We start from the raw sequence: 19,456 nt of genomic DNA, 5'->3' as shown, positions 1-19,456 counted from the left end.
AAAACATTCAAAGAAGAGTTGGTATGTGCTCAGTTTTAGAGATACCCAATAGTTTGGACAGAGAACAGCTCTTTTGCTGATATCAGACAACTTAATCACAAAGACCAGTAATTCGCTGTGCTGAGGCACTTCTGCAGAGAGGGTTTATTCTACCTCTGCTGTCTGTGCGCAGATGTCTCTTCCTCCCAATTCTAATCAATGTAAATTGGGTCAGATCTCCGCTGTGAATTACAAATTGGATCCGAAGTTGGAGGGTCACTGTGCCTGCTACTCCACCCCCTTCCCACCACCATTAGATGGGAAGCTACACCAAAGATCTTTTCTAAATAAATCAGACTTTATTGTAAAACTCGGCCACTGACGAGACATAACCTCATTAGCATTGATTTTAAAATAAATTATTGAAAGTGGCTTGCCTGCTCTTTGCATTTGTAAAATAGGAGAATGTAAATGTATTTGCAATGATAAAAATGAAAACTAAAACTTGATTCCTTTATCCTTTCAGGCAACATCACTTAAACCAGTCATGATACAAAAATGGAAAAAAAATAAAACTCTGCTTTATGCAGTTCAATTATAGAACAGATACTCTGATTTCCACTGGGCCTGTAGAGTCACCTGGAAAGAAAGCAGAATGTTGGCCACAGGTCTTACGTATCATTCATCAACGTTACTAAGCGCTATGGTGGTGCATGCGAACCAGGATGCTCCAATCCCTATGTCTATCTAAGTCTGTCCTTCCCAGGTGGCTAAAAGCAGGCCTCAGAGTAGGAGCCCAGCCACTGAAGTGAGAGGTTGGGCGCTGTGTCTCTGCGGTCTTTGAGGGAGTAAGTATGGGGACCATCACCTGGTGAAGGCAAGTGCCCTCCCTCAGCAGCTAGATGTGTCCTGTCAGCGTTGTCCCAGAGTAAAAAGTGAAAGTAAAGTGTCAGTCGCTCAGTTGTGTCTGATTCTTTGAGACCCCATGGACTGTAGCCTGCCACCCTTGCCGGGATTGTCCAGGCAATAATACTGGAGTGGGTAGCCACTCCCTTCTCCACGGGATCTTCCTGACTTGGGTCTCCTGCATTGGCAGGCGGTTTCTTTACTGTCTGAGCCACCAGGGAAGCCCCCAGCTTCAGAGGGCACCACACAAATAGCTGAAGGGTTAGCTGCGCAGTTGTGTCTGACTCTTTACAACCCCATGGACTATAGCCCACCAGGTTCCTCTGTTCAAGGGATTTTCCAGGCAAGAATACTGGAGTGGGTTGCCATTCCCTTCTCCAGGGGATCTTCCTGACCCAGGAATCGAATCCAAGTCTTCCGCATTGCAGGCAGATTCTTTACTGTCTGAGCTACCAGGAAAGCTGAGGCGTACAATTTATCTCGGATCTGTCCGTGAAGTCAAACTGATATCTTTCAAACTTCAAAGTCAAGAAGACTGATTATATGGCAACACGCAAAAAAAAAATGCTCACAAAAGGGGGTTAGACAGCCAAATTTCTTTCTTTTTTTTTTTTTTTTTCATCTGTAAGGTGAGGCTTTAATTTTAAAAAGATTATTTTGAAAAAAAAACTTTTTAGGCTAAAGAACTTGTTGAATTTCTGTATAAGAATATTATTAGGCTTTTTAGCATGACATCTACTAAAATACATCTTCATTTAAGGAGGAATTAAAATTTATGTGCTGCTCAACTTTAAACAGTAATAGATTATAATGGTTCTTGCTCCTAACAGCGCATATGGGAACCCAACCTTACACAGGCTTTAAACAAATTAACCTCTAAAGATTACTGTCCACTTATTACATTAAATGCTCTACTTGATTCCCAAATATTTCATTTCAATTGGGAAAACAGTTGAGGAAGATTCTGTTAACTGTGCGAATGTGTAAGAGAACCATGGGGTATCACAAATGAGCATCTCCAGTATCCAGGGAGTTGATTTCAATCAACACTTTTGGCACAATATCAGGGACACTAATGAGAGGCTGAGAGGAACAGGACACTGATTCCACTGTGGGGACCCCGAGAGAAGCCAGCCTGCTATGACACCTAGCTCCTTTCTGAAGTGCTGCTCTGACATCAGCTGAACTGGGAATAAAATTTTTAAAATGACGAGATTAGAAAGAGGGAGGTCACTTCTCTCAAGTAAAGCAAAGTGACAGAAGCTTTAAAAATGCTGAATGTATCAATGTGTAACCAGATGTCAAGGTGCTCTGGTGACAGATGTAGCAGAAATGCAGATAACCTCGAAGTGCAAAGGGAACAGGCGAAAAATGGAAACAGAAACCACTCCACAGAATGCATAGATATGTTATAAATCCATGGATGCTACAGCACCTCTTCAAATAACATGGCAAATAGGAGCATGATGCTAATAGCACATTTAATTCTCTGTTGTATAGCTGGTAATCTCAACTGTTACCTCAAAATATTTGAATCCTATCTCCGTGGTAGGATCTTGAGTACTAGATATTAAACTCAATTTTTGCTAACTGCAACACTTGGAATACACTGAATTTAATTTCAAAAATCATAATTGAGCACCTACTAATTGGAGGAGCAAAACCTAAATACAAATCCCTGGGGTAAAGGCTGCAACAGAGCTCAGTTCCAGCTGAGTCTCTGGGAGGCTGTCACTGAGGAGACTCAGTGGGTCCCCTTTCACAGACTGGGGGCAGGGATTCGAAGTAAAAGAAAATGCACGGTTCCAGTTTTGGTGCTGGTCAAAAGCAGGTTTGTCTGGAGCCAGGGGTGCACAGGGCCGCGGGGAAGAAAAGGCCAAGAAGGGGCCCGACGGTAGCTTTGATTCTTTGATGCGCCCCTCATGGAGCCCTGCTTTTCCATGAAATTGGGACTTGTTTCTTCACAAACTTTGTACTTTTGGTGTCTGCTTTTCTTCTTTCCTTAGACTTCTTGCTACCATCATTCCCCCTTTCTGTGGGTCTGGACAACTGTATGGGGGAAAAAGAATTCCACAGAATGGTTTCCATTTGTCTCAAATGGAAAAAAAAAAAACAAAAAACCAGTTATCTGCTTTATCATAAAGTGATCTGGTTTCTGAGTCTATAATGACCCTCCAGGGCAGTGCGGGCAGCCTCAGAATGTGCACACATTCCCAGGGAAGGCGCTTTGTCTTTCCATGTGCTCTCCTGAAATCTCTCTAGACAACACGGCCAGATTCTGTTGCTACTGCAGCTGCTGCGAGGCCTCAGTTACAGCTCTTCAGTGGTCTCAGGTGCCTTGCTGGCTTCCAGGCTTGAGGCCCCAAAGAGAAACCTGATAAACAACTGTCCTTTTGTGGAATCTGGAATCATGAAACTGGGCCTGTGCTAGGCTGCAAAATAATTTGGGGGAGGGGTGAAAGAGGGTTCAGAAAAGCCTTCCATTTTCTACATACTGCTTTAGTATTTCTTTGTTGGTAGTTCCCTACAGTTTAATCTACTGCAAATGAGATCTTTAAAATCAAGGGCTCCCATATTCTTAACATGGATATTCAGAAATCCCAGTAGATAACAATCCTGAAACCATATTATCTAGGACTCACATTGTGGTCTTGGCTGAAAACCTCGAGTGCTCTGGTTTTCCCTCAAGGGAAGGAGAGTGCTAGCCATGTAGCAAATGCTAATTATCCCATGATTAATGTGATGTAGTGCATTTAATTTGATGATCCATACACTATTTTGATTAGGAAAAAACATTTTTGTATTGACTTGGTATATGTTACAGGCACTTTTCTTTCAAAACTAGGAAGTCCATTAAAATTATATTCTGGAAGGAGATCTCACTTACACAGCCTTTCCCATAGAGACAGTGAGGCTGGTGTAGGCCCCATCCCAAAGAAGAAGGAGAAGCAGAATTGACGGGCTAAATCTCCTCTACAAAGCACATTTAACTGTTACTGTGAGACATGTCTTAGAGGCCCAAGTCATTTGATTATTGATGAGTGTGCAATATTAGCACAATCCCACCTTACTGTCAACTGGCCCTCCACCCAGCACCTGTCTTCGCAGTAAAAATGGGCCTGAGCAGAAGGTGTGAGCCACTTTCCATCTGCTCAGGATTTTCAGTTTCACCTGCTTCACACGTATCACTGAAAATGTCCAACCGGACTGTTTTAGGTCTGGTTGGCGGAGATGGGGAATGAGCCAATTCCCAGGATTCTTCAAAGAGGCAACACTTTCTGTTTAAATGCCACCGAATGGAGAACAGCCAGCATTTACTGAACACTGCCTTTATGCCAGGGCTCTCAGTGCTTTATGCATTCTGTTCCAGGCCGCTCATGCATCCTTTGTGACAGCTACTACTGTTCTTCCCATTTTACAGCTGGCAAAACCACCCCTGAGAAACAGGGCAGATAACTTGCTCAAGGTCTCACAGCTGGCAGATGGCAGAGCAGGTCCATCCTGACCCAGAGCCAGCACTGTTACTGCGACATCATGCTGTGTCTCACATGTCACTGCTCAGGGGGTGGTCTTCTGAGATGAGTGTCAGGCTCCCTCACATCTTCCCTCAATTCCTCCAAGACAGGGAGGGTGGCACAGGCAAAACCAACCACAATTCCAGAAGCAACAAGCTGAGTAGCATGGACAGGAAGCTGGCTGATGGAGACTTGCATCTGAAATAATTGCATCGTAATAAAATGCCAATAGATCCCAACTTCAATGCAGTCTCTAAAAACTGTGATGGATAGAAGCTTTGGGGAAAGAACCTGTTGGCTGGGAATAGCCCTGTCCTTTAGAAAATAAACCAGCAAGTTGGCTGCTTTTGCCCTAACCTGGAAAGAGACCCTGGTTTTCCTGTGATGTGGCCTTCCTCACTTCTGAGGGGCAGGTGTTGTAAGCATAGGGTAAGTGGCTTTCCTCAAGAAAGTGGACCAGTCTCCATGTCGTTGGAGTCCACTCCAATATCCAAACTGGCATGAGCTTTGGCACACTGGGCAGTGCCATAATGGCTGAGGGTAGGGTTTTAAGAGGCCTGGGAAGGATGGTTGCTAAGAAACCAGTCACACATTCAGTAACCCACCTGGGGTTAGGTTTTATTTTCTGAGGCATCTTTCCCTTTACTCTCCTTTGCTCTGTGTGTCTGAGCATCAGCTGCCTTCTCCCTGTTCCTCTGAGAAGTAAACACAGGCACTAGCAACCCTTCTTTGCTCCGCAGAAGGCTGAGTGGCTCTGTGAGGTTTTCCCAGAGCACTCTTACACAGCTGTGACCTCAAGTGGAGTGTCACCTGGATATCTCCCCCAGCCTGGACAGCAGCAAGTAGAATGTGAGCTTATCAGGAACCTCTGGCCAAGTTGGGGAGTACATCTCCTTTTAGGGGTTGTTGTGATTTAGATCCATTTCCGCACCCTGCTGTTGCAATGGAGCAGACTGTGAAAGGGAAGATTCTCAGAGGAGCTGTGTTTTAATGTAGCAATTTGATTCAATTTTCCACTCTATAAAATTACCCATCACTGCTCGTTGCTTTCTAACAGACACCTTCACTCTTAATTTAACAATCCTATCGAATTCTGCCAGGGAAATTGGAAAAATTTATCACCTGTGAAATTTTATTTTCCTTTGGTTGTATCTGTTTTTGTAAAACTTCATTAACGACGATGACTTGCTGAGGAAATTATCATTTTTTTTTTTTAACTTCAGACACAAGAAATGGCTCGACCTCAACCAAGATATCATTTGCATAATAAAACACAACAAAAAGGCTGGGGAAGTCGGCGACTGGCAGAGGCTGGAAGTGCTGGGAGAAGAAGCAGGCTCTTCTTGTCGTGGGTTGGTGACTGAGTGCGTGAGGTCCCAGTCAGGAGGAAATGTACAGCTACAGCCCTGCAACTCAGGAAGCAATGACGTAGCTTCTCCCCAAGGGAGAGATGAACGCGGTGTTGACAGGGTTGAACCCTTCTTAGGAAGGCTTGAAATGTCAGCTGCTTACTGACAATATTTTTAGCAACCAGCCCTGATTTCAGGGGCCTGAGTGTTAGGTTCACCTCAGCTCCTAGGTTCATCTGGGATTGAGGTTTAAATTGCTGTAAATTTAGACTTAACTTGGATTTCTCAGCAGAGCACTGAACTCCTGGCAAATTTCCACAGGAGCGATCTTTCTGAATGGACTTGGAGATTCAGCGTTCTGTGGTCTAACTACCTCACCATTAAAAGGCTCAGGCTTCATTTTTTGCACAGTCTGACCCCCACTGGGCTCTGCACTGTTCAGCAGCTGCTATTACCCACACATGAAGTGGCTGGGCAGGAGCAGGGATGACTACACAGTTTTTGAGATGCTGGTTATCATGCCTTCGGGAAAAAAAAAAAATACGTACAGTAGACCTGGGGTAATGGTGGGCAGAGGACGCGTGTTAGGTCTATTAGCAAGAGATGGGATTTGATTCGTGGTATATCTGGACTAGGCAAAGGTGAACTGTGCTCTGTCAAGGCTTTACTGTGTTACTGAAAAGGCTTGTCAGCATTTATATTTCTGCAGTCTTTTCATATCCTTCATCATCTGAGGTGACTTTCCATTATCTTCACAATTACACAGAAAAGAAGTTCAAACTAGAGAGTTTTGATGAAGCTCGCGGTGAACCTATGAGAACCAGCATGAGTATTCTTGACTCTTGAATCTGTTGATGTTTGTAATAAATTACTTCACGTGCAGAGATAAAAGACACTCCCCACCCCCATCAACTCATCTTGCTCCCAGGGCAGGGCTTCTGTGCTGGGAATCATGGAAGCTTCCCTGTAGTGCCTCCTTCAGAGGTTTGGCTTCCTCTGGAGCTGTCCAAGTTGTATTCTTCCACCAGGTCTCGAGTTTCTAAACCAGAGGAAGGTAGTTAGAAGATGAAATGTCTCACCTGGTAAGATTTCATAAATATCTTCTTCTTTCTCCTCCATAGCCTCTTTAAGCCCCACGCTACCAGGCAAGATAACGGGTCTGCTTTGGGAACCAGAATTTGAGGAGTCAAAACCATCGATATCATCGTACATCTCTTCTTCTTCCTCTTTCTCCTCTTCTTCCTCCTCCTCTTCCTCCTCTTCATATGGAATGGTTAAGGAGCTCAGGTCTGTCAGGGCAGAGATGAGAATGAATCAAGATAGGGTAAAAAGGAAAAGGATAAGGCAGGGAAGGTAAGAGGGAGAAGGAGGAGGAGGGATGAGAATAAAACATGTCAAAAGAAAATGAAACACCAGGTTAAGTGCTGTTATTTCTAATGTGGGACTTGGTGGCAGGAAATCTACAGAAAAGGCCAGACTAGCACTGCATCAGGTTTAAACCATCAACATAAATCCTTCCTTGCAATAAAACTTGATCAGGATGAAGCAGCCCTGAAAAGTATGGGTGTGTGAGAGCACATGAGGTGAAGGGAAGAGAATAGGCCAGAAGAGGAAATGCCAGCGTGCTTCGCGCTGCTTGTCAAATGGAAAACTGGGAGGGTGAGTGATGGCCTAGGTTCTCCAGGGCGCACGGAGCCTGGGAACTATGGTGGCTTCCATAGGATACCTGAGCTGTCAGGAGCTCATTCATCTCCCCCATGGTCTCACTGCAGAATTTCAGAGAGGTTTGCTTGTAAAGAGAAAAGCGGACAAAAGTGGAAGAGGAAGAGAAAGTGGGAGGTGGAAAAATATAACAGTAATATAGGACCAGATGGAATGGCTGAGTGATGTGGTTTCCATGTCCTTTTGCAACTGTACAGTCTGGCTGACCTTAAAATGGGTCACCACATAGAGGATGTTGAGCCATTACAGCACGGGGGAGCACAGGGCAGGAGAGGGAGATTGCTTTCTTATTTTAATGGGCAACTGGGAAGGTTCATTCTCTGAGGCGCAGTATAGTGCTCTCTGAAACCCTGCTGAGGGGCTCTGCAGGATGGGCGAGAGCAAGCAGGGTGCTCTGGGGAAGAAAGAATAGAGAGACATCCGATGCTCATTTCGAAATGCAGTAAAACTGTTTGGCTTGATTAGGCTTTTAATAAAGATTTTGCAACTATTTTCATCTGAATTCTGGTGCCACCTCATATGAGGAAGGGATCAAAGACACATCTGTGGCTTAAACCATATGTTATTATTTTGTTTGTTTTAAAATAAAATGGAATGAATAATTTCTTCAATGTGGGATTCTGAAAGTACCACAGGGTACAGCTCAATAAAGCTGCTTGGAGTTTTATTGAGGTTTACACACTTAGGGGTATATTACACGCATAAATCCAAGGCACCTAGATGAGAGCGTACCCTGTAGTCTCACCATCAATGTTCATGTTTGCCGAGTCCTAGTCTATTATACGTGATGCTCTTGGTAGTTGCAATAGTTTGTTCCTGTGATAGTAAAGGCATAAACTGAGTAAAAGAGGCAATTGTAATTAAAGCTCTGGTGCTTCCTTCTTCTTTATCCACAATAAAATCTTATAGCAGAATTAAAAAGACTAGATGAAAAGGCTTGGTGTTTTTAGGTTGATGTTCTTCTCACTAGGTCTTGGGTCACGTATGAAGTTGGTGCTTCTGTCTTTCTGCAGAGGCAGGGTCCTGCCATGAGGTATGTGTACCATCAAGAGGGTTATCGGTGTCAGGCGATAGACTCAAGGCTGGCTGCTCCTACCTGCTGGGCCCCTCCCAGACAAGGCTGCCTGGGCCTTGTCACTGCTGTGCCTACAGGATGGCCAGCAGAGGGTACTCTAAGAGCAGTCATTTAACATCTTCAGGCAGGACTCTTCCCAGTCAAAGCAAAGAGCATTTGATTGTGGTTTGGGAAACAGCAATTTGTTTTTTGTGTCCAATGTTCTTAAAGGCCACCTAGATGAGTTTATATTTCTACTTGACTAAAACTGGAAGATTTTGAACCTAAACCACATCTAGATGACTTTGGTATCATGTATTTCCTTTCCAGAATATAAGGGGTTACGAGATACTGAATTGAGCTGAGCTGGTTTTTAGCATCTCTTTTCTGGTGATTATAAATATTACAGACCTGCCTGTAGGTAGGTGGAAAAGCTAGAATGATACTAGAGGTCACCTCCAGGTTGATGGTTTCTTTTCCTTCTGAATCACACATGGTACTATTTGTTGTTATGTGAAAGATATGATAGGGAGAATGGGCAGATAAAAATATATTGAAGTCCATGGATTATATTTGTACAATACAACTTGAATTGAAAACAGACTGAAATACTGTTTCTGTAATAACGATACTTACCCTTTAACAAGAAACCTATTTGATCCACCCAGTCTCTGGCTTCAGCTGGACTAGAAGCTGTAAACTAGAGAAAAATTAGTGCATTAGTTTATCACTTTCACTAAAATTTCTGTGAATCCTTTAGGGAGGTTCAAGGGGAGGAATCTTGTGAGCTGAACTGCAGAGTCAAGTAGAAGGCTCAGAATTCTCATTAATTCTCAGATTCCTGAGAATTAAAATTTAGAAAAAAGATCAAAATCCCACTCAAAGTGGTTTTTCTCCTTCAGTAACTTTGCATACCCAAAGTTGACAGCTGGATTTGAATCCTGAATTCATGTTCATGTGCATTCATTCATTTCATTACCCATTCATTCATCAGGCATTTATTGAGAACAGTTTACAGAGAAAAAGGCAAACCCAAATTCCTGACTTCAGATCAACGTGTCAGTTTTGGAGACAGCACACACACTTGACAAGGGAACACTACAAAGTAAGTGCATCTGAAAACAGCTGGATGTTGAGAAAAGACAGGGAGCACTTATCATCACCTATGGTAAGCCAGGGAGGCTTGTTGAAGTAATACTGTTTGGGTTGAATTTTTAAAGAGAGTTGGTGGAAACTGGTGGAGGGAGCTGAACATTTCAGGTAGGGAGAACCAGCCGCCAAAGATTAGAAATGAGACCATCAGGTATAGGGAAGGTAGGCAGATCAGCTTGACTGGAGAACAGTTAACAGATGAAGCTGGAGAGCTGAGGGTCAAAGAATTGAGGAAAAGGCTTTGAGTATTAGGAATTCAGATTTCAAGTGCAGGCAATACAGATGAAGCCACTGTAAATTCTAGCAAAAGGAGAGGGAGATTCTTTCACTTGTTGTGAGTAGGACAGACTGAAATAGGGAGAAATTAGAGACAGATCAACTAGAAGGCTACTTAACTAGTCCTCTGAAGGAAGTGATAGGGACTTAACTATTGTGATGGCTGTAGAAATAAATCAGAAGGGAAAGATCCAAAGGATATTGTAGAGGAAGAATGCACACACTATGGTAATGACTTGGATTCAATGGGCCAAAGAAAAGAAGTAAACAAACTCTACATCCTGATTCACAAAACAGGCCATCACAGGCTTTAGTAATTTCTTATTTTAAATGAATCAACTTGAAATGACTGTTCCTGAAAAACATTTTTATTATCTGGTCATTAGGGTAAGATAAAAACATGTGCTATACAAGAAACTTAGATTCCTGCTTAAAATTTATTAATAAATACTGTCATTCTTGATTTCTTAAAAACACTTGTCTATACAAATGACTAGGGAAATTGTTTTAGACTTACATAAATTTTTATCTGGGCCTTGCAAATCAGAACTTAATAATAAAAATAGGTCTATAAAAAATTCCATAGAAAAGTTTGGTTTAAATTGAAAAATTTCTTTTGAAATTACATAATTAAAACCTAGGTCAGTTTTACAAGATAAGGGTGAGGATACTGTAGAAACAGGAAAGGATGAGTGCTGAGAAAGACTTGAAGGGTCAAAGGGTTACGTAAGTGGTTAATATTAACCTTAGCATGGCTTTTCTCTTTTTCTTAAGTTAGCTAAAGTCTTTCTAAATTGTTTTAGTACAACTGTGATGAAAGTAGCCAACAAGGAGGAAAGAATATGTGTATACACCCACAAATTATGTGTATTCAATGTAAAAGTATATTTTTGGTGAAAAATCACTATATTCCCATATTCAGACTTTTTTTGGCCTTTTAAATTTTATAATGCATTACCTATTATATCAAATATATAAAAACGAACACAGTGAAGACTGTCTCTCTCACCCCCACTCAAGTCCTCTAGTTCCTCAGTAGTCACTCTTATTACTCAGTACTCATTGCTTCTAGTATCTTAGAAATCTTTCCAGAGATATGCAGTGCACCTACACACAGGAAGATTATTTTCGATAGCAAGATGAATATGCAAAAATGAATTATTTCTTCACTCTACAGTCAGATTTCTCTTTTTCTGGATTTCATAAAAGGAAGTGAAGATTATCAGTTGAAAAAGAAAGCGAATGGAAATTAAAGCCATGGAATTAGAGACTGAATAAAGAATTGGGTTGTGTGCTGCAATAGACAAGACTTTCAACTGCAGAATGAGACTGAGAAGGGAAGGGATGAAGAGATGGAAGCCTGGCAAAGGCAGCATCTAGGATGGATGGATGAATGCGGCAACAGAAGGGTGGGCACAACACAGCAAAGGTCGAGGACATGTCAAGAAAGAAAGTCTTGCTAAGAAACGACAGGTAACAAAGGATGGCATCCTGCATCACAACCACAGCTCACATGCAACATGGAACAAAACTGCGACACTAATGAGGATCTCCAGCTCTTCGGCTCATCCTACCTCATAGCTGCGCCTATCCTGGGAGATCAGCTCAAAGCAGGATTCTTTCTTGGAATCTTTTCGCAGGTAGGGGGCCATCCGTACACTGTAGCCCTTAATGAGGAAGATCCCTTTGGGCTGCTTGCCTGCAAGACAGGAAAGCTTCCTTTATCTCTAGAGAGATGCAACTGCCAAGGGAGGGCATCTTCTCTGGATGTAAAATAAAAGCACAGAAGCAGCTGTTACCTCCCTGAGGAACCACAACAGTCGAGGAAGGGCTATTAGAGAAGCTTAAGAAGAGGCTTCTGTGACAGGCAGAGATCACTGCCAAGCTAGGGAATGCAACATGAAAGATTATTTTGCCAAAAGAGGACAATGGAGACAGAGAATTTATTAGAATGTTAAGAGATCTATAACAAGAGAAAGAAGAAATTATTACGGGGGGGGGGAGTGGGGAGAGTATGGCTATAAACATGAGGCTCTTGAAGCCTATTACAGAGCCGAAACATTATTATCAGGTCCAGCAGAGCACATGTGAGGGGAGGGACAGCAGCCCAAGGGGCATTATAAGTCCGGGTTCTCCTCTGATGTCTTACGTAGCATTTGAGCTAGACTTCTCTTCCTCTCCCGTTGGTCAGGTGGAAGTTCATGCTAGAGGGAGAATAATTAAAACTCGGTATTTTATCCCCCTTGCAAGCAGTCAGATTGGGAAGCAGCAGAGTACTGTTGAGTATCGTTAGATGATGAGGGAGGGAGTGTTAAAGGAAAAGGACCCTAAGTGAGTGAAAGGAGAGACGACTATGCCTGTCACTCTTAAAAAAAAAGTTAGAAACAGAAAAAGAGGGGGTGGTTCCCAATGATTTTGCGTCCTCCTCGTGGTGTGGTTCAGAACTTGTAGAAGAACACAGCCACAGTGTCTGGGTGATGCTTTCTGTCCTGTAGAATAAATTTCTTTGTTTTGGCCACACCTCACAGCATGTGGTTCCCTGACAAGGTTTTCAACCCAAGCCCCCTTGCATTGGAAGCATGGAGTCTTGACCATGGGACCACCAGGGAAGTCCCTAGAATGAATTACTTTTTGATGATGATGATGAGAGGGGTGGCAGTGGGAAGAAAATAGTTACAGAAAAGTAAAAGAATCTGTCCTCACCTGGTTGAGCTAAAAGAAATACACAAACACTCTGTACTTACTAAGAAAATGTCTTGGGCACAATAAGAAGTAACTGGCAAGAAGGGAGCCATGCAACAGTGCTTTTTGACACCAGAATCTTTTTTGTTAAAGTATCTCTTCTTGCTCTAACTGGCCACTAAAATGCTTTGCTGTTCTTTGGTCACCAGATTTTATTTCACTCTGATGGCAAAATGGTCAATAAAAGTCTCCAAGCCTCTCGCTCTTGCTCTCCCTCCTCACCTTTCGTGGGAAGGATTCTGAATGAATGAACGTGATACCTGGTTTTATATCCAGATATACCAACCACGTATTTAAATGTAAGGGAGATGATAAACATTTTACCAAGGACATATACTTTACATTAGTTTGAAGGTTCAAAATAAGAAAAGAAAACCTGGCTAGCCTAGAATTCAGGGGAGAAATTTTAGTTGCTGGATTTGAGAGTGGGCTAGGGGTTGGAAGGATGCAGGAGGCTTATTATTCAGGTTTTGAGTTATGCTACTATCATTTCCAAGTACACCTCACACTTTACCCATATATGGGAAAGGCTCTGAGGAATCGTGATGGTGAACCCAAGATGAAGGTTAGTGATAACTGTTGGAGGCAGAGAGGCAGAGTGAGGTAACTGCCTTGAAGCCCAAGATCTAATCTGAAGGATTCCATGTCATTTAGCAAAGCTGTCCTTTCTGCTACTTTTGAGCCAAAGGTGCAGGAAGTCCAAAGGCAACTGAGTAAGTATCTGACTATTCCCTTGACTAGTTATCCAGGCTTTGGGAGAGGAATAAGTCCAGGAAAGAAGGAAGAAGAGAAACAGAAAATTACTGAAAGGACAATAAAGGATTTACTTTGGACCACTCGCCTCTGTAAGGTGGTAGAACCCAAAGAAATCCCTGCAAGATTGCTACTTTATCTTCCTCTTGTGTTGCAGCATTACTCCTGCAGCAGTCTATCCAGCAGGAAGGAATTCCCTACTTCAAAGTTTGCATTCACCTACAGTGATAACTTTTAGCTTGTAGTTATTTGTAGCTCCTCCAGTTTGTGCTTATATCTTCTATTCCTTCTCATGAACTAAGCAAGAGTGATAAGCTGGGATGGGAGGTCTTTTAGGGATAGCTCATGAGTGTTGTGGCTGATTGAGTCAGTGGTGGCTCATAAGAAGCTGCTTCTGGCTTGGGTCAACACTTTGCTGCTGCTGCCATCTGGCTGAAGGGTGTCTCTCGGGCACAGCAACTATTGGGGTCTCAACACTCCATGGCTCTAGGGATGTCCATTGGATTACATCCCAGGAGCCAGTAGGATAAAGTTTGAAGCATGCTCTTAGAGAGTTCGTACTCAAAGGTTATATTTCTGGGCTGTTGGTAAGCTGCTAAAATCCTTCTCAGAATTATTATCTTTCAATATTTAACCTATGTTATTAATGCCTATAAAGTGTTTGAAGTTCTTTTTTAACAAATGCCAAGGCATTTGACCTCAATAATATGTGATTAGTCATAAGGTAGCCTTTTGATATGCTGACCACACTATCCTAGTGCTTAAAGGGGCTATAATTTCTAAACTGGTATGAGTTTTTGGTGATGAGCAAGGTATTATTTAGTCAAGCTTATTTCCAGCATGTCTCTTTACGGGTGTTAGTTAAGGACTACTAAGTTTAGATCTAAGTGCTTGAAAATTTACGAAGTGCTTGTTGTATCCAGGAGTGAGATGCTGCTGTGCAAATGAAGAACACTTACTTTTCTCATTAGCATAGTAGTAGAAGAGGCCTCTGCTGACAACACACCATCGCTTCTGCCACTCTGATCCAAAGAAACTATGATCTAAACAGAAGAGCAGTAAGGGACATAAATTCAGGTAACTACAATCACTGAAGAGTCTGTAAAATCCAACAACACACAGTCCAGTGTGTTATTGTTTTATTTTCCAGGTTAATGGACTGTAAAACCCTCCCTTTCACTCCCACAGGTTATCCCATATTGACTCAGAGTGCAGAGGACTCACTCAGTTAAAGGCCCAAGTTCTAAACAGGTTTTGCTTGCTCTGACCTCAGCGGTTTCTCTACATTTCCTTTATCTTTCAGGTTCTATTCTCATCCTATAGTTATAAAATTCTCCACATCTCCAGATCTTTATGTGTTGTTGCCTTTTCAGTTCAGTTGCTCAGTCGTGTCTGACTCTTTGCGACCCCATGAACCGCTGCATGCCAGGCCTCCCTGTCCATCACCAACTCCTGGAGTCCACTCAAACCCATGTCCATGACACTCTAGGCCATGGGCATGAGCAAGGCTTTCTTTGTACTAAGCCAATCTGCGTGAGTGTTAAACCTGGTACTCCAACCCTACTATCCTAATTACAGAGTGAGAGCTGAAGATTTGGACTTGTCTGAAACTTGAAAGTCAGCTGCTTCACATATGATATAAAAATTACACTTGAGGCAACACAGTTCACTCTTTATGAGTGTACACTGAGAGATGAGAACAAGAATACAGTCATTCATTTATTCATTCAACAAGTAATTACTAAGCAGGTGTACCAGGTGAACAAGACAGAAATCAATCCCTCTCCTGATGAAGTGGAGATCTGGGGCCAGGTCTTTCCAGCCTACACACAGGTATCAGGCTTTTCTTTTTCCCTCTCCCCTTGCCTTATGCTTGCCTAGTATAGCACTGGGCACAGAGAATGCGTTCCCTAGGCTAGCCCTCTTTTTCCTCATTTCCATTCTCTTTTGGAATGTTCTGAGATCTGGGGTCTAATCAGTACCTTTGCTTTTCTTCTCTAAGTATCCTTGCTTGATGATATTATCAAGCTCTTGAGCTCCTCTTTCGATGTCTTCCATTCCTAAAAGGAATAAGAGCAAAATGTTTTGTTGAAATCTGACAGAATTTTATTGGTTTGGGCTACTTGAGATAATCTACATTAATGAAGAGATGCAGACGGGCTATTGCATAAATATAATACAGAATAAAACAATCTCCAGATGACTGGAGGAGAGTAAATTTTCTTTCTTTCTAATTAAATCTAATGCTGAAATTGCTTAAAATGACTTAAATATAATATTAGTCTGTACAAGGGAGGTTGTTTAAATGTGCACTGATTGGTAAGAAAAGGACTCCAGGCGAGGAGGAGGAGGATGTGGCGCGCGGAGGGGAAATGGCTGTGGAAAACAAGCCGGAAGATGATGATGGGAACAGCAATAGCAGTCATGTAAAAATCTTTTTACCGAAAAAGCTGCTTGAATGTCTGCCGAAATGTTCAAGTTTACCCAAAAAGAGGCACTGATGGAACACTAATGAGAGATCATGATGCAGCCGTCCTTTTGGATTTCTTTTTAATAATGTGTGACCCTTCACCTTTGATCCCCTGACCTGCATTACCTTGGCTCTTACCACACACTTGTTCATGGGCGCGGCGAGAAGAGGGAGCCACAGAGCCGGAGCCAGGAGGGCTGCCCCTGGAGTGAGAGCTGGCAGAACTCGTAGGGAGAGCGCAGCCATCCTGCCAGCGCCATGTCTGGCTTCAAGACAATTCTATTAGCGAATTAACTGTACTCAAAACCCGACATTAATTTGATTCAAATGTTACTAAAAATGAAATAGATTAAAGCGACCCAGTCTTGCTTCATTCAGAGTTATGAAAGAGATCTCTGGCCTGACCTGGCTCTGTCCGCGTGTCATCTGGTCACAGAGGCCTGTGTGACCACCTGTACACCCACATCCCACTGTCGGTCCCATCAGGGAGCTGCCCTTTATGTAAGAGCGATGGTCTGTTTGTTGGCCCCTGTCTGACTCCCGGGAGAATGGAAGCTCCATGAGAGCAGGGCAAGGCCTCTGACATGTGCACCCAGTGTCCCCAGAGCCCACGATAGAATCTACAGTGTAGGGTCTAAGTACATGCTGCCCAGCGGGGGAGTGGGCATCTCATCCTTCTTGAAAGTTTTCCTTTAATATACCTCTTTTACATGACTTCTCAGAATGACAAAGCAGTTAAGTTTGGGGGGAGGAATAGAAAAACTTTGTTGTAATTGAAATGACTGTCGGACTGGTAGAGGGTACATATTAGGGCTCAGAGTTAAGATTACAATAAAACTTTCTACGTGTTACAAAAAAAAGAAAAGGACTCCAAAAAACTAAGAATTTGCTTAACTAAACACACACTCACCTTTTTCTAACAAACAGAAAGTCACCTTAGTAAACATATTTTTATTAAGTTCACACAAAGAAAGGCTATGCATAGCTGAACTTGGCAATAATTGCCAAATCCCGGTTTTGTCAATGTCAAGGGAAAAGTCTAAGAATGGTAGAAGCCTTTACACAGAGAAGATCTGGATCTGACATCAGCTTTTAATTGTATGCTGCTAACACTCTTGGCTTTCAATTAGCCTCATTAGGTACAAATTTATTGAGAAGTCAAGATCCTAATTTGTCTTCCACCACTAGGGTTTATACTTATTTTACAGAAGGGAGGGGTAAAGATCAGAGACAAAGAGGAAGGAATTTAGTTCTCAAAAAAATAAACAACAGCAAAAACAATTAAAAACTCTGTACTTCTTAATTAGGAGAAATGAAGGGAGTGGGCTAGCATAGTCCTAATATTCATTCTTTTTAGGTTTGGGGACTAAACCTTTTGCTTCTACGCCGTTTCCAGCTTAGTTTCAAAAATGTAGATCAGAAGAGCTCTTTCTTTTTTAGCTGAGTGCCTGATTCTTTTTCCTATTTGTTCTTATTTTCAACTGCTCGTTCATGGGCTGTTTCCATTTGTGTGTTTTGCAGTTAGCAAACTCTGTGGCTGCTATAAATCTCCTGGATGGGTCTCAGGGTGCACACATGAGATGAACAGCAGCAAAGGAAAGTTCATCTGTCTAGGCTTCTTTCATTTCTCCCACCCTTCTGAAAATTCTAATATCTCTTTGAAAATGTTCTCCAAGAAAACAGAGGCAGATCATACTAAGGGTGAGGACCTGGTGCAGCTAAGCAAGCCCTTGAAGGAGAACCTATCCTCTCTGCCTGCTGTCAAAAAATAAATTGCTCCTAGAGGCCTAAAAATTAAATGAAAGACACAAGGGATAAGAAAAACAGGGTCCTTTAAGCCTGGAGTTTCCATCCTTTCTTCCCACCATTTTTTCCCCCTTTTTTTCAGGTCTTGTTAAACTTAGAGACACAGTTTCTTAAGGATGCCGAGAGTCTGAATCATAAAAGACATGTTAAACATTCTATTAGAATTCAAACCTCCTTTTTTAATGCAAATCTAAATGCCATTTTATGGAACATCTATAATTATGAAAATGGGAAGACATTGCCTCGTGTGCAGGGAGAGTCTGTGAGTATGAATATTACATTAATGGGCCCACACCAGCTCACTGATCCTGCTGGCAGGAGCATAAAAAATGCTTGAGTGAAACTTTTATTTAGATGTTAAGACTCCAGGCCCCAGCGGGGTGACAGAGACAGTCCCTGTGAGTTGCCATCCGAGAGAGAGCTTGAATTGAATTACCCAGGGGGGAAGGAAGTAGTGATGAGCACTGCTTCGCTTATTTAATTTCATTTACTTTCAGTACATTATCAGCATGAGGCTTTTCTCTCCCTACCAACTGAAACCCAAGAATGCCACCACCAAGAAAACAAAGACATAATGCAGCAGAGATGTTTGAATTCAAAGTTACTAATTTTAGGAGACTAGGGACAGCACCATCACTACCTTCTTACCTTAAAAGTCACACTTGGTTTGCTAAAATTGGGCACTGAATGAGTTGCTGAATTTCCTCTCTTGGTCATCCATCAACAAGATTCTGAAGAGGAAGAGAGCTGGAAATACAGTATTTTATATGCTGTGTTTTTGTAAGATGTGGTATGTTGCTTTCTTATTAGAGGGAATCTGTATTGATGAGCTCTCTTGCCTGAATTCCCTTATGGGCAGTGGGAAAAAATGGGGGATTATAGGTGAAGTTTGGAATAGCTAGGGAAAAAAAATTAGAACAAATCAATTGTTATTCTGTTGATTGTCTTCTATGTCTAAGGCACTCTGTGATGAGTGCAATAACAGAATTGTTCTCAATGTAAAGTTGACTCTGAGCCCAATCTTATTACCTCCACCATCTATTAGATAAACCCAGATGGGATCCAGATCAATTTCAATCCAAGGTGAGAAGCCACTGTGGCAATCAAGTTCTCTCCCCTTTCAGTGTCAGCTCAGAGTCTCACTGATCAAGAACTGGTGGTCCTGAGGATATACACATTAACTCCAGTCCTGTATGATGAGGCTGGAAGAGCCTTGTATGCCTGAATTCACAAGTGAACTGATATGCAGAGTTACTTAACATGTAATAGAAAGTATGTAGATGTTTTACAGGATGGTAATAAAAATATCATTTTTCCTATCATAAAAATGGAAGGAAGAAGCCACAAACCATTGCATGAGTTGCTATTTTAAGGCAAAAACATTTAAGTATATAAATTTTTTTTAATCAAGGCTTTTTGTCTATTACCTAAAAAAGATATCACCACCTTGATGGAAAAAAAGAGAAATGATTTAGATTTATTGGGAATAAATTGCCCTTTGGATAAACCTAGGGGTGTATCACATTATATCAGCACAAAACAGAATTGCATTAGTGTCATAATCTCTCTCTCCTACTGCACTTAACTAAACCTCTCAGAATAGCCCATATAAAGAAAAGATTCACTTAGCTGAAGGATGTGGGGCCATAAAGATAAGATCAACAGAGAAGAGTGTTACCCAGAAGTGATGGCCACCCAACTTTCATGACAGATGAAGATAAAAGAAATTCTC

At 42.1% G+C, this 19,456-nt stretch overlaps 1 protein-coding gene across 1 annotated transcript in view; it reads right to left on the bottom strand.

The window, feature by feature from the left end:
* SKAP1 (src kinase associated phosphoprotein 1) overlaps positions 1-19,456 on the bottom strand; it is a 306,266-nt gene that overhangs the window by 33,140 nt on the left and 253,670 nt on the right. Inside the window, exons 5-9 of the mRNA XM_027974662.2 lie at positions 15,431-15,508; positions 14,408-14,491; positions 11,528-11,652; positions 9,162-9,225; positions 6,829-7,038 (exon numbers count right to left, since the gene is read on the bottom strand). Of these exons, the coding sequence (XP_027830463.1) occupies positions 6,829-7,038; positions 9,162-9,225; positions 11,528-11,652; positions 14,408-14,491; positions 15,431-15,508 (561 nt within the window). The remainder of the gene's footprint in view (positions 1-6,828; positions 7,039-9,161; positions 9,226-11,527; positions 11,653-14,407; positions 14,492-15,430; positions 15,509-19,456) is intronic.

The sequence above is a fragment of the Ovis aries genome, chromosome 11 (genome assembly GCF_016772045.2).
Source record: "Ovis aries strain OAR_USU_Benz2616 breed Rambouillet chromosome 11, ARS-UI_Ramb_v3.0, whole genome shotgun sequence".
Lineage (NCBI taxonomy): Eukaryota > Metazoa > Chordata > Mammalia > Artiodactyla > Bovidae > Ovis > Ovis aries.
This window is presented reverse-complemented; position numbering and strand designations above follow the sequence as displayed.